General features: G+C 39.8%; 1 protein-coding gene across 1 annotated transcript in view; it reads left to right on the top strand.

The window, feature by feature from the left end:
* LOC111966410 (forkhead box protein J3-like) overlaps positions 1-16,187 on the top strand; it is an 84,666-nt gene that overhangs the window by 41,271 nt on the left and 27,208 nt on the right. Inside the window, exons 4-5 of the mRNA XM_023991015.2 lie at positions 5,852-5,926; positions 15,776-15,859. Of these exons, the coding sequence (XP_023846783.1) occupies positions 5,852-5,926; positions 15,776-15,859 (159 nt within the window). The remainder of the gene's footprint in view (positions 1-5,851; positions 5,927-15,775; positions 15,860-16,187) is intronic.

Genomic DNA, 16,187 nt, shown 5'->3' with positions numbered 1-16,187 from the left:
TCAGTAAGTTGGGTCTTCATTTTGTTAGGAGGTAGGGAGGATATATTTGTCTGGATGTGACATTAGGGTGTTGAAATACTTGATGCAGCACAGAGGAGTTTAGGCAGTAGGATTTGATTCATTAAAACATGTATGTAGAACCACTGATAGGTGAGACGACTTGCTTAACAAATCACCACTGGATTGATGCAAACTATAATGATATCATTCTGCCAGGTATGTCACGCCCTGACCTTAGTTATCTTTGTTTTCTTTATTATTTTGGTTAGGTCAGGGTGTGACGAGGGTGGWATGTGTGTTTTTGTCTTTTCTAGGGGTTTTTGTATATCTATGGGGTTTTGGTATTGTCTAGGTATATGTAGGTCTATGGTGGCCTGAATTGGTTCCCAATCAGAGACAGCTGTTTATCGTTGTCTCTGATTGGGGATCCTATTTAGGTTGCCATTTTCCATTTTGGTTTTGTGGGTTATTGTCTATGTGATGTTGCTTTCAGCACTCGTGTCTTATAGCGTTCACGGTTATTTTGTATAGTTTGTTCAGTGTTCTTCGTTATTAGAAGGAAGATGTATTATCATCACGCTGCGCCTTGGTCTCCTCACTARGACGAACGTGACAAGGTAGGGATAGACTACTTTTGTAGTTAACATTTAATTGAGGGGTTTTTGTGAAAGCCTTTCCATCTACCAGAAAACGGTTGTCATTCGCATCATTGCTAACGACTACACAAAGTGGTAGACAAACGCTGCGTCATTGCCTCTTGAGAAAGTTGAAGGAAAATACGAATCACTTAAGCATTTTGTCTTATCATGTCTAAACATAATCTTAAGAAAATGTTATACATGTTCTAATAAGTTCACTGTCCTTAACGTCTTTGTATTTTCTTTAAAGAACATCTGGAAAACAGAACAAAAAAACTTATATTTTTGGGTCGGCTAAAACTATGATTTGGTCAAACAGTAAATTCCTGCACTCAAACTAGTGTCTGCTCTGCCCCTGTACCTGTTTCGCTGCCCCTGTACCTGTTTCGCTGCCCCTGTACCTGTTTCGCTGCCCCTGTACCTGTTTCGAGCTTTGAAAAGTGCTAGATACTGGCTCTTCCAACTGGGCGCTCCGAGTGGATAGGGAAAATATGTGTTCTGATTGGCAGCATTTCAAAATGCAGTAGCAGGAAAACTGTTCTTACAGTTAAAAAGCGGCAGGCCTCAGCTTTCTGTACGTACTCAGTAAATCAAGTATAGTTGAAACCAGTGTTTAAAAAAAAAAAAAAAAAAAAAATGGGTTAAATTGACTCAACTCCCAGTAATCTTAACGCTCGAGTGATAGGCTCCCTCAAGTTAGTGTTGATAACTGGAGTTCATTGGGAAGGAGGACTTTTAACTCCATTAAAAGTAACCAGGGAGTTAAATCTATGGAGTTATCCACAGATGTGGGAGGAGCTTCATTATTATATTTCCCAGCATGCTCCGTTGGAGGCAGATTTTTATTGTTTGTTTCAATGTCTGTGTTTTTGCATTTACATTGATTGGTTTTGATCTAATGCTACACAAAAATAAGAAACATATATTTTTCMAAACTAATCCAGTCTGTAAATAGTTGGATTTATAGRGACCATTAGTGAGAGAGTAGTTCCAGTTTACATGATGTAGGTAGTCTTCATGTACTGTTTCCCTACTCTTACACGCATTCTAAATGGAAGTTGTGAGCAATAATTTAAAAGTGCTAGATATTTTCCTAAAATTGCACGGGAGTGGATTAAAAACGACATTGAAAAGTGTAGAAAGGCAATTTGAGTTAAATTTAAGCAACTCTCTGAGTTGGATATTTACTCCATTTAGTGTCGTTTTAACTCCAAAAATATCAACACCATGACCAGAGTAGTTTTAACACAAAATGGGGGTGGGACCATATAAAACCTAAAATAGTGTTACATTTGACTTCGTAGGAGTTGAATTAACTCTTGCGATTTTACAGCACATTTAAAATAAAATCTCAACTCTCAATTTTGAGCGTTCTACCAGTTTTACAACCAGTCATTTGTATGGCTTTGAGATACGAAGCACGAGACTGCCATTGGCAGTGATTTCATAGGGCTACATAGTCATCATTGGGTAGTGGCAAAGGTTTTTTAGGACAATCAATTCCACTGCTAACTAGCAGTATATTATATTTAGGGATTTAGCTAAAGAGTTTTGAGTTTGCACTTTGTCAGATGGTGAATTAGCCCGTTTGTGTTATTAGTACACACAAAAATATGTAAACAGATTAATCTGTATTGAACTAAAGGATTTTGGAGCCCTATTTTGATATAACAACAACAGCCTGATTGTCAACCCAAAATGMATGACAATCACTGGTTTAGGTTACAAATATCTTGAATTATCCATTTCTGCTGCATATTATATGAAACAACTTATTTATTGAACCATACTATCTCAGTAGCACTGTGAATGAAGATGATTGCACATGTTTTCTATTGCGTGACGCCATGGCAAAATGTTGGTGTGGCCAAATCATGGGCTGGTGCCACCAAATTAAAAGGTTAGTGGCACTAATGCCACCAGGGGAAAATGTTAGTCTGGAGCCCTACCCTAACCTTAATTCATTTCAACCCCTATACCTTACCTTAAGTTTCCGTTCTGCCGGTTGAATATACACCTCCTACTATTTTAGACTGTTGGGACACAGCCATGTGCTTTGGCAACACTTTGTGTCCCTGTCCCCATTCTCCACAGAGAAACCCGGTACTGACAAGACCAGTCACTTTGCTGCAGCACGGGGTCTGATATGCACTGGAAGGAGCCAGTCGCCATGGCCTACCACTGGCCCCTTTCCCTATTCAATTTCTACTATCTTGGAAAAACCAAAGTTGGGATCAATTCCCTACCAATCCAAGTCAGGTTAATCCAGCAGATACGTTCAAACTGAAAGATTTCCACTGAAAAACAGCACATGCTTTGCTGCACTATAGTGTCTGTTTGTCTGTATATAGATGTATGCAGCGTGCACACGGATCCTCGCCAGGTCCCCAGGGACACTGGCAGCTCAGTCTCCTGAAATCTCTTTGTGCCCATCACTCACACAGTGGGCTCCAGTTACAGCAGACTTCCCATTCTGCACTAAGAGGGTGGGGTGGTGCTCCATCAAATGGAATGATAATGTATTTGGTTGCATTTGAAGCAGTGAGTCGTATTCAACCCCCTCCTCATACAGGATGTGTCGATCACTGTCTCTGCTTAGACCTGTAGTTAAGGTGTCCCGGTGTTGTCTCTAGATCCCGTGAGATATTTAGATGTGACAATGCATCTCCCTATCCCCAGACTCCCTACCCTTCTCTCTTCCAACACTATCCTTATCTATCTCTCTGCCTGTGTCCTCACCCTCTCTCCTAACCATTTGTTTACCATCTCTCTCGCTCTCTCTCTTTGTTTCTCTCGCTCTGTTTCCCTCAATCTCACTCTGTTTCATTCTCTCTCTCGCCCTCGCCCTCTCTCTCGCCCTCGCTCTCACCCTCTCTCTCGCTCTCGCCCTCTCTTGCTCTCGCTCTCTGTGACAGTGTTACAGCGACCCCTGGGAGCCCCAGGACAAACATGCTGAAACTCCAGGAGAGTTAGTGGAACAACAAACACTCCTCAGTATTGCTTCTGACTAGGGCCGTCTGTGTGGGAGCCCAGTAGTTCCCTATACTGTACACACCCTATCACACCAGTCCCCTCTTTCTCAGCAGACCTCACCTTCTGACCTCAAGTCATTTCTGTTGCACCCATAGCTTTAACATTATCCACACATGTTACTCTGGCATATATCTACTTCAACAATAACCATTACTCTGTCCTATATCTTCCTCAACATTACCCATATGTCTTACTCTGTCCTATATCTTCCTCAACATTATCCATATATCTTACCCTGTCCTATATCTTCCTCAACATTAACCACCATGACACTGACTATTTCAGTCGGACCTTTATCCCCTGTATTTGCTAGGCTACATCTCCCTGTAATCTCATTATCTCATCTAGACCCTTTATCTTCACCATAGCCAACACATCACACTCTCTGACCTATATATCCAGTGCGTTAAACGCTCTCCATCACCAACAGCACTCTCACAGATTGCACTCTGAGCTAATATCTCCAGCACGGTTATGTCACCTTCTGGCCTATATCCTCTAGTGATCTGCACACATAACCTCTATCTCTCTCATTCTCTCTACCCCTCTCTTTTTCTATGCATTTCTGAAACCCTAGATTTTGGCTRATGTCATGCTTATTCAGCGTAAGCCTGTGCGATATTACACATCATAGATATTACTAAAGCAGAGCGCTTACTAATAATAGCCGCAATGATTATATAAAAAATGCCTGCATCCTTAAGGCAAAGTAAACCGTCTAATTTCAAATCCCCCAAATCGTCTAACAACAAGGAAGTAGGAAGTCAAATTTGACAACCTCCTTTTCACCGTATGCCGCCTTCCAATGAGATTAATTTAGCGCTGGGCAGCAGCAAAGCCCCAGCTGTGCCCAATAAGCTTGTTAATCATCCAACGCCATCAAACGAGTGGGCGGACGCGGGAGCGAATCACATTAGCGCCGTTCACGTCGCAACCACTCAGTGCATTATTGTCAATGCCATCGCATCGAGCTATGACAAATTCAGCCCATTCAGTGAGAAAGGCACTATCTCTCGCCGTGGTAACGGCTCTCCGTTGGTTTATGGCCCGATACAGCTGGCAGGGCTTTACTATAGTAACTGGTAAAGAGTCGTCACTGTGGAGCGATGTTCTCAGTCTTCTACATCTGTCTTCTGGGGGACCAATGGTAGCACCACTGGGAGTACTAGACAAAGACGTGGTCTTTTGAGTTAAGAGGCCTGGTGGTTTTTATACAGGGATATCGGTCTGTGTGTGTGTGTGGCATCTGCCTGCAACTGGTCTGTGTTCTGTGTGTTTTTGGTTTATGGTTTGGCCTCTTTTTGAAAAAAAACGGTGCAGCAGGATGCCATGGGCATAAATTAATTATTCATGTATTTGTCAGGTAATGACTCTTTGCATTAGCTTGCTGTATTCTCCTCCTCCATATTCTGACCATGGGCTATGAGCTCACAAGATAGATTGAAAAGTTGGAGAGAGGATGGAGAGGGTGAGGAGCAAATGAAGAGATCCTTTTGAAGAAAGGGATATTGAGAGAGGGATAGAGGGGGAAAGGGATAGAGAGAGAGGAGGACTCTCTTCTCCCCTCCCCAGTGGTATTAATTAGGAGCTCCAGATGAGTGGAGGAGCCCTGAGGGGGAACACGGTTCATGTCAGGCCAGGTGTACTGGAGCTTTACTGTATGGTAGAGGAGCTACAGTCAGACAGGCTGATAGAGGCTCTTATCTCCATGGATTTCCACTATACAATTACTTAGTGCTGCTAGACATGGAATTACTTTTGTTTAAGACTGCTAAATCACAAATGTCTCCATTGCATAATTAACCACCTAATACAGTTATGGATAGTTTTTTCCAGACCCAGATTAAGCCTAGTCTTAGACTAAAATGCCGTTTTAAATGGAGGCATACTCGGCAAACCGGCCATTCAACTTTTCTTGAACTMTAAAACAATAGAGCATGGTGAATTAATAGATGATGCAGGTACTGACTATCTTCTTCTTACTAACAGGTGCCTGGGAGGGTGTGGTTGTCTGGTAGTTTGCGCAAAAGTATAATATTTAATCTTACTCATGCAGACCAAGTGAAAAGCTACTTGTCCTCTACTTTTTATGTTTTGTAAATMTATATTATTTTCTATGCTGTCATGATTGTGTTAATGACAACATGTCTATCTCCCCTCTTCTCTCTCTTTTCTCCCAGAACTCAATACGGCATAATCTGTCCCTGAACAAGTGTTTTCTCAAAGTGCCTCGCTCTAAAGACGACCCTGGGAAAGTAAGTATTTCCTGACCATTATAGTCTATGAGAACATATTTAACACAAGAACCGCTTGGCCTTGAGGGACCCCCCTTRAAGCTAAAGAGCAGTCATTCTGACAGTGTAATTAATACATTCCATATATGCTACGCAAAAAATGATTGGTTGGGTTGATGAAGGTAACATTAGCATAACACAATAGAATTTTCATTCGTTTATGTAAAAAAAAATATAATAATTCAAGTGTTGAATTTTATTTGTGGAGTACCTTTGTTACAACTATGACACAGAAAGCATATGTGTAGGAATGCGGGAACAGCTTATTTTTATAAAGATAAAATAAAAATAAAACTAACCACCAAGACACGCGGTCAAATGATAACTCCAGTAGCCTAAAAATCAAGCGCCAAGTGTGCTTGTTAAACAGTGAAAATCAGCACACTATCAATAATGGTGGCATAATGAACATACAATAAGTGTAGATWTGACAGCATTCAAAAATAGTCCATTATTGTCAGCTCGTTCGTACATGGTGTGCATCTTCACGTAATGGCATCAGTTGGAGCATGTCCATGTCACATAATGAAAGCTGGTGAGTACCTCGCTGATGTTGTTTTTTGCTTTGGGTCTGCTCTCTGTGATAGGATTTTGTGCTGATAATCGGCCGCAGCATTGTCACCGGCTTGTTCTATCTAAACAGTGCCATGCCTTCCTCGCCCCCGTCGCACTGTTTCATTTGGTGGTGGCGCTGGCACCTGCACAGTGCGCACCGTTCTGACTTTGTAGCGCTAAGGTCTCGGGTGTGTACAGTMCCTTCAGAAAGTATTCTTACCTCATTTGCACACACTGTATATAGATGTTTCTATTGTGTTATTGACTGTACGTTTGTTTATTCCATGTGTAACTCTGTGTTTGTGTCGCACTGCTTTTACTTTATATTGGCCAGGTCGCAGCTGTAAATGAGAACTTGTTCTCAACTGGCCTACCTGGTTAAATAAAGGTGAAATAAATTWAAAAACATTCATACCCCTTGACTTATTCCACATTTTGTTTCATTAGTCTGAATTCAAAATGGATTATAATAAATGTTTTTGCTCACCCATCTACACATAATACCACATAATGACAAAGTGAAAACAGGTTTTTAGAATTTTGGTGTATTTATTGAAATTACATAAAGAAATATCACATTTACATAAGTATTCAAACCCCTTTGCTATGACACTACAAATTGAGCTCAGGTGCATCCAATTTCCTTTGATTATCCTTGAGATGTCACGACAACTTCATTGGAGTCCACTTGTGTCCAATTGTTTGGACATGATTTAGAAAGATACACCTTTCCATATAAGGTCCCACAGTTGACAGTGCATGTCAGAGCAGAAACTATACCATGAAGTCCAAGGAACTGTCCGTAGATCTCTGAGATATAATTGTGATGAGGCATATATCTGGGGAAGGGTATAAAACAAATTTTAGAGTGTTGAAAGTTTCCAAGAGCACAGTAAGTAATTGCCATCATTGGGAAATTGAAAAGAATTTGAACTACCCAGACTCTGCCTAGAGCTGGCCGTCRGACTAAACTGAGCAGCCAGGCAAGAAGGACCTTGGTCAGGGAGGTGACCAAGACCTCAATGACCACACTGACAGAACTACATAGATCCTTGGCTGAGATGGAAGAACCTGCCAGAAGGACAACAGTCTCTACAGCACTTCACCAATCTGGGCTTTATGGGAGAGTGGCCAGACGGAAGCCACTCCTGAGAAAAAGGCACATGACAGCATGCCTGGAGTTTACAAAGTCACGTGAAAGACTCTCAGACCATAAGGCAAAYGATTTTGTGGTCTGATGAGAAAAATATAACTCGGTCTGAATTGGGGCGGCAGCGTAGCCTAGTGGTTAGAGTGTTGGACTAGTAACCGAAAGGTTGCAAGATCAAATCCCCGAGCTGACAAGGTACATATCTGTCATTCTGCCCTCTGCAGTTAACCCACTGTTCCTAGGCTGTCATTGAAAATGTTGCCTAGTTAAATAAAGGTAAAAAATAAATAAAATGCGAAGTGTTGTCTGTAGAAAACCAGGCACAGCTCATCACCCTATTGTGAAGCATGTGGCAGCATCATGCTATGGGGATGCTTTTCAGTGGCAGGGACTGGGAGACTGGTAAGGATAGGAGACAAATTTGATGAGAACCTATTTCAGAGTGCAAACGAGCTTAGACTGGTGCAAAGACTTACTTTCCAACAGAACACTGTAATGCWGGAAAGCTTTAAAACAAGAATGTGAGTGGCCTAGACAAAGCCCAGACTTGAAACCCATTGAAAATCTGTGGAAAGACTTGAATATTGCTGTTCACTGCCTCTCCCCATCTAACTTTACAGAGCTTGAGAAAATCTGCAAGGAAGAATGGGAGAACATTTTCAAATCCAGATGTGCAAAGCTGATACAGTACAGACATACCCAAGAAGACTCAAAGCTGTAATCGCTGCCAAAGGTGCTTCTAGTATTGCCTCAGGGGTGTGAATACATTTGCCAACATTTCTAAAAACATGGTTTCACTTTGTCATTATGGGGTATTTAACAGTGGTGTAAAGTACTTAAGTAAAAATACTTTAAAGTACTACTTAAGTAGTTATTTGGGGTATCTGTACTTTACTATTCATATTTTTGACAGTTTTTACTTCACTACATTCCTAAAGAAAATAATGTCGTTTTTACTCCATACGTTTTCCCTGACACCCAAAAGTACTCGTTACATTTTGAATGCTTAGCAGAACAGAGCATGGTCCAATTCAAGCACTTATCAAGAAGATATCCCTGGTCATCCCTATTGCCTCTGATCTGGCGGACTCACGAAACACAAATGCTTCGTTTGTAAATGATGTTGGTGTGCACCTGGCTATCTGTAAATAAAAATARATTTAAAAAAGTGTCTGCTTAATATTAGAAATTATTCATACTTTTACTTTTGATACTTAGTATTTGGTTTTAAATATACTTTTCAGACTTTTACTCAAGTAGTATTTTACTGGGTGACTTTTACTTGAGTAATTTTCTATTAAGGTATCTTTACTTTTACTCAAGTATGGGTACTTTTTCCACCACTGGTATTTAATCCATTTTGAATTCAGGCTGTAACACAACAATGTGGAATAAATCAAGGGGTATGAATACTTTCTGAAGGCACTGTAGATTCAGGCTGAGGTTCAGAATCAGAAGAATAATTATCATAGATGTCATGATTAATTTCTTCCTGACCATTTGAATTGTTTTCATTCAGATTTTGTAGCACTGCTAACACAGCATGTGCATCCAATCATCTTGATCTTCTTGCCATTGTAAATTACGCACGTTCTCACTGTGTACTCCGAGATGGGCAGAGTAGACAGACAGGACTGCTTGGATTCGGTCGACTGATATAGGGTTTACCATTTTGAGATTATAATTAGAATAGATCAATACAATATAATGGGTCACCCTGTTCTTCATTCACAATTGGTGATTACCCAATTATGCATCGTTCGCCTCCCCTCGCTCAACAACTCACCCACWTTCCCCCTTTTTCCCCCTCTTCCTCCCCCATCATACTTTCCTTAATTTATTTCATCTGTTATATGTGTGAAATTAGTTTTGGTATAGTTTAGGTTCAGTTGAGGCAATTATCGGGGTGATTATCAAATGTGCACGGCACCTTTGGGGTGATTATCAACTGGGCATGGCACCGGGGCAACCGTGGAAAACCATTCAAAAATGACATGCCCTCCTAAAACTCATTAAAACACTGTCAAGGACAGAGTGGGGCATGACTTAAAATGTGCAGAGTAATATTATTTTTAAATTCATGAGCTGTCCAAATGACTGTTTTTCATGGTTCCAATTTTAACTTTGAATAGCCACCTGTTTTGGTATGAGAAAGCAGAGTCTGTGTTTCAGTGTGTTTCATATCAAATTGCCCACCAATGAGGTTGAAAATTGTTGATTAGACTTAATGTAAAAACACAAACAATTGATGAAACCATTTTTTATGTGAACATATGTTTGTAATATGATTAAGTGTATTTATTGATTATGCCTAAAGTCTTGGTCATCTGGTTGGTTGAAGGTGGTGCAATTGCTGACACATTTTGCATAATGCCCCTCATTAAACATATAGGCAAAAATTGTTTCAATGAATGCATGGCCAGACTGAATCAGTGAAGTGTAACAATGGTGAAACAAAAATGATATGTTCAATCTGGATTCCAGGCTACCATTCTTTTTTGGTTTTACCAATATTGTTTTGACCCAAAGAGTGTTGAGCTCCGCCATAGGGATATGAACTGTTTGAAAAATGAATCAACTCAATAATTCAACTGGAATCCTTGGTCGAGGCCTGTAGTTTGACACAAAAAGAGAGGTTCTCACCTGATTTAGCTCTACTTGGACCTGGCCAGAGCCTAAACTCGGGGGAGAACCACTGTGTAAAACAAGGGTAGTAATACAAGGGTAGTAATACTCTTGTTACTGTGATTGGCCACCTTAGAGACATAAATATAGCTAAATCATGTATGTACTCACATTATCAACTTGTTTTGGGTTATGATACTGAGAGCAGATGATCCATGTGTGTGTTCCTATTAGGGCTGTCAGAGTTAATCAGTTAATTCAACTTTTTGTAATTTTAGTGCACCAATTTTTTTTTTCTCAAAGTGTTCAAAACACACTGAAAACATAAAAAATACATTATCTATACAGCTAAAAACAACAAAGCGATGTCAAAATAAGTTGTCATTGAAGTTAGAGTGCCAGATTTTGCATAAGTGATAACTTATAAATCCCGCATGAGCTCAGTTCAACCKCATCAAAACCCAAAATATAAGTTTGTTTTACTCCAAACTTTGTAAACCATGTAAATGTAAACAAACACTCTATAGCCTCAAAACATGGTTAAAATTATAATTTTGATTAAAAAATMTACAGTATGGTCAGTCTCTGCATCCGTAGCTCTGTGTATGAATTTGAGAATGATTACATTTCTCCAGGCCCATCTCAGCTTGTTAACAAAACAGAGGCGGGTTGCCTGCTTTGTTATTGTTTCAATTAAGGACTCTAGCTTTAATTGTAAATCATGCCATTGTTGATGAGATGCTTTTTTCAATAAAGCTTTAATTGAAAATAATGCCATTGTTGATTAGATGCTTTTGTAATTAATTAGGCTATTTTCACTTGAACCATATGGTTTATCCACTAGACTAGAAACTATTGTAGTGTAATATAGAACATCACCATCAACTGGATGTCACAATTTTGTTTGGTGGAAATTATCTAACCATTATGTAGGTTGGTGGAAATCCCCATCAACTGAGGATGAGGGGTCTCCATTATGTAGATGTGTAAAAAATTATGTTGAATACTGTAATAGTAACCTACATTTATCAATCTGACTCCATTGCTATGTGAATGCTATAGGCCCATAATCGTATCCAGTGCGTATAGCCAAGGTTGTGAGCCTTGCATCACCCCTCGGAATACTATGAGATGCACATGTCTAGGTTTACCGTTATGCAAGTATTAAGAGGCTAAGGAACAAGGAGATAATATCTTGCAATCATTGTCTTAGCATTTAATTATTGAGTTAACCGTAGCTCAGATATGCACAGAGAGACTGAGTATACAGTGCATTCGGAAACTATTCAGACCCCTTTCCACATTTTGTTACGTTACAGCCTTATTCTAAAAGGGATAAGAAAATGTTTTATCATCAATCTAGACACAAATCTACATGACAAAGCAAAAACAGGTGTTGTATACATTTTTACAAAAGTATTAAAAAAAAATGGATTTACATAAGTATTCAGACCTTTTACTCAATATTTTGTTGAAGCACCTTTGGCAGRGATTCTTCTTGTGTATGACACTACAAGCTTGGCACACCTGTATTTGGGGAGTTTTTCCCATTCTTCTCTGCAGATTCTCTCAAGATCTGTCAGGTTGGATGGGGAGTGTTGCCGCACAGCTATTTTCAGGTCTCTCKAGAGATGTTCGATCGAATTCAAGTCCGGGCTCTGGCTGGGCCACTCAAGGACATTGAGACTTGTCCCGAAGCCACTCCTGCGTTGTCTTGGCTGTGTGCTTAGGGTTGTTGACCTGTTGGAAGGTGAACTTTCGCCGTAGTCTGAAGTTCTGAGTGCTCTGGAYCAGGTTTTCATCAAGGATCTCTGTACTTTCCTCCGTTCATCTCTCCCCTGATCCTGACTAGTCTCCCAGTCCCTGCCTCCCTGAAAAACATCTCCACAGCATGAAGCTGCCACCACCATGCTTCACCGTAGGGATGGTATGGCCAGGTGATGAGCAGTACCTGGTTTCCTCCAAACATGACGCTTGACATTCACTCCAAAGAGTTCAATCTTGGTTTCATCAGACCAGAGAATCTTGTTTCTCATGGTCTGAGAGTCCTTTAGGTGCRTTATGGCAAACTCCAAGCGGGCTGTCATGTGCCTTTTACTGAGGAGTGGCTTTCGTCTGGCCACTCTACCATAAAGGCCTGATTGATGGAGTGCTGCAGAGATGGTWMTCCTTCTGTAAGGTTCTCTCATCTCCCCAGAGGAACTGGAGCTCTGTCTCCCCCGATTGCTCAGTTTGGCCGGGGTGGCCAGCTCTAGGAAGGGTCTTGGCGATTCCAAACTTCTTCCATTTAAGAATGATGGAGGCCATTGTTCTTGGGGACCTTCAATGCTGCAGACATTTTTTGGATACTCTTCCGCAGATCTGTGCCTCGACACAATCCTGTCTCGGAGCTCTACGGACAATTCTTTCAACCTCAATGCTTGGTTTTTGCTCTGACATGCACTGTCAACTGTGGGACCTTATATAGACAGGTGTGTGCCTTTCCAAATAATTTCCAATCAATTGAATTTGCCACAGGTGGACTCTCAAGCATGATCACTGGAAACAGGATGCACCTGAGCTCAATTTCAAGTCTCATAGCAAAGGGTCTGAATACTTATGTAAATAAGGTATTTCTGTTTTTAAATTTTTATAAATTTGCTAAAATGTTTTTTTTTTAAACTGTTTTCGCTTTATCATTATGGGGTATAATGTGTAGATTGATGAGAGATTTTTTTAAATCAATTTTAGAATAAGGCTTTAACATAACAAAATGTGGAAAAAGTGAAGGTGTTGTMTTACAGCCTGAATTCAAAATGGATTAAATATTTTTTTAAATCTCACCCATCTACACACAATACCCCATATTGACAAAGTCAAAACATGTTTGTAGAATGTTCAGGTCTTGCCCTACATTTCCAAGCAGATTTAAGACAAAACTGTAACTCAGCCACTCAGGAACATTCACCGTCTTCTTGGTAAGCAATTCCAGTGTAGATTTGGCCTTGTGTTTTATTATTGTGCTGCTGAAAGGTGAATTCATCTCCCAGTMTTTGGTGGAATGCAGACTGAACCAGGTTTTCCTCTATGATTTTTRTCTGTGCTTAGCTTCATTCCGTTTCCTTTTTATTCTGAAAAACTCCCCAGTCCATAATYATTACAAGTATACCCATAACTTGACGAAGCCACCACTATGGAGAGTGGTACTCAGGATTCCTTCTATTCACTCTGTCAATTAGGTTCGTATTGTGGAGTAACTACAGTGTTCTTGATCCATTCTAAGTTTTCTCTTATCACAGCCATTACTCTGTAAATATTTTAAAATCACCATTGGCCTCATGTTGAAATCCCTGAGCAATTTCCTTCCTCTCCAGCCTGTATCTTTGTAGTGACTGGGTGTATTGATACACCATCCAACATGCAATTAATAACTTCACACCATGTCTGCTTTTTTTATGTTTACCCATTTACCAATAGGTACCCTCCTTTGCGAGGCATTGGAAAGCCTCCCTGGTCTTTGTGGTTGAATCTGTGTTTTAAATTCACTGCTCAACTGAGGGACCTTATAGATAATTGTATGTGTGGGGTACAAGGGATGAGTTAGTCATTCAAAAATCATGTCAAACACTATTATTGCACACAGAATGAGTCCATGCAACTTATTATGTGACTTGTTAAGCAAATTGTTATTCCTGGATGTATTTAGGCTTGCCATAACAAAGGGGTTGAATACTTGTTGACTCGAGACATCTCAGTTTTTATTAAGTGTTAAATGTGTATAGGAGAGTGATACAAAATCTCAATTGAATCCATTTTGAATTCAGACTGTAACACAACAAAATTTGGAAAAGGTATGTGAATACTTTTTGAAGGCACTGTACAAGTGATTTTTTTATTTAACCTTTATTTAARTAGGCAAGTCAGTTAAGAACAAATTCTTATTTACAATGACAGCCTACCGGGGAACAGTGGGTTAACTGCCTTGTTCAGGGGCAGAACGAAACCTATCCTTTGGCGTGACTTTGATAGTGAATCTATTTTGTTTTCTAAGTGGAGTTCTCTCAACAGTAATTTTCACGATAGCACGTTGGTAATAGTCAGTGACAAATATCAAAGCTAAGCAGGGCTGGGCTTGGTAAAAACCCTGGATAAGATACCAAAGGGTAGCTGTACGTAGATCAATGCTCCAGTAGGAGGTGCTGCCCAGCCTATTGTTTRTTTTCTGTGCTGGATATAACATTGAAGATCTGAAGTTTTTATAGGTACAAATTCAACATATCGAGTGCTTGGACTACAAGGTTCTATTGGCAAAAAGGTGATTCTGAGATCATTGGCAAAAAGGTGATTCTGAGATCATTGGCTTTAATGTTCTGAAACCTAATTGGTTTTAATGGTGTCAGCTATTTTTATATTGTATTTTTTTAACTTAAGAACATGAATTGGGGTAGTTAGAGTAATATAAAGGTAGAAAACATTGAACAGACATTTTTTAGAAAAATGCAGATAGAACCTTATAGTCCAAAGCTCTCTATATGTTGTACAATGTTTGTCTGTGTTGAAATTTGGTTACTGTAAACAGGTTTCCATCCAACCTTTTTATGTGAGTAAAGTACATAAATGTAACTAGAGGCCTGATGGAAACAGCAAATTTGTCTGTAAATTTACCAAATATTGACTAACAAAATACACTAGACAATGTGGGATCGTTTTGTGTCGGTTAAATTCATTATGTGAGAGATGGCGGTGGAAACTCATTTATGCAAATATTGATATAATAACCATCATATCAAAGTAAACTTGGAGTTACACGATGATATGTTGTGTGGGCCCGCGATGATGTGATGACTCGGAAAGCATGAAGTTTATTACTCTACAGATTCAATAAATTATGATGAACTTCACAGGGTGGTGAACGTGCACAGTGATGAGCTTGATGCTCCTTTCCAATAAATATTGATGGTCTTATTCTGGTGACATGATGATCGATTCTTGGCTGCCGTTTGACAAAAATAATCCGTAATATTCTCATCATGTAGCTAGCCTACCCGCAATGTATACAGRATCTGCCAGCTGTTGGCTAGAGTACACATGCCAAGACCAGAGTGMGCACATTCGCTATGTAACGCACCCAAAAAATTGTGACAAAACCATCAGTAGAGTTGAAAATGGCTGCAAACCTATTTAACTTGTATTTATTATTCGATACATGAGAATTTAACCGCAAAAGTTATATTTAGGTGCACTACGTCATCACACAAAGCCTATTATCCACAACCAATCAATATGATGGAAACACATCTCTGTTGGGAAAATATTKTTTTTATGCAGATTTTAGAATATTCACATGAAACCCTGTCGCCAATTTCACCTTCAAAACAACAGTTGATGACTTTTTTCAAATCCAATGTATTTTCCATGTAGATACCACATCAAAACAACATTGATTCAACCAGTTTCTGCCCAGTGGGTAGTGTTAATATCTTGTTTGTTTTGGTTTCCAGGGGTCCTACTGGGCTATAGACACCAACCCTAAAGAGGACACACTGCCCACCAGACCAAAGAAGAGGCCGCGCTCTGGAGAAATGGTGAGTACTGGATTTCAAATTAGAGTGGACCAGATGATCCCAAAAGACCGGTCATCAGGAGTCGGGACGAAAGCAACAGCTTTCGACACCGCTGAATTGTCCTCACATGGGCTGACATACAATTTACACTGGTCCTATTAACGGTAATTTGTGGCGTGCACAAATGTAGCATATATACACTACCAGTACCAGTCAAAAGTTTGGACACACCAACTCATTCAAGGGATTTAATTATTTATATATTTTTACTATTTTCTACATTGTAAAATAATAGTGAAGACATCAAAACTATGAATAACACATGGAATCATGTAGTAACCAAAAAAGT

Source organism: Salvelinus sp. IW2-2015, linkage group LG7, assembly GCF_002910315.2.
Source record: "Salvelinus sp. IW2-2015 linkage group LG7, ASM291031v2, whole genome shotgun sequence".
NCBI classification, from domain to species: domain Eukaryota; kingdom Metazoa; phylum Chordata; class Actinopteri; order Salmoniformes; family Salmonidae; genus Salvelinus; species Salvelinus sp. IW2-2015.
The sequence above is the reverse complement of the archived record's forward strand: the minus strand, read 5'-3'. Positions and strand labels throughout refer to the sequence as shown.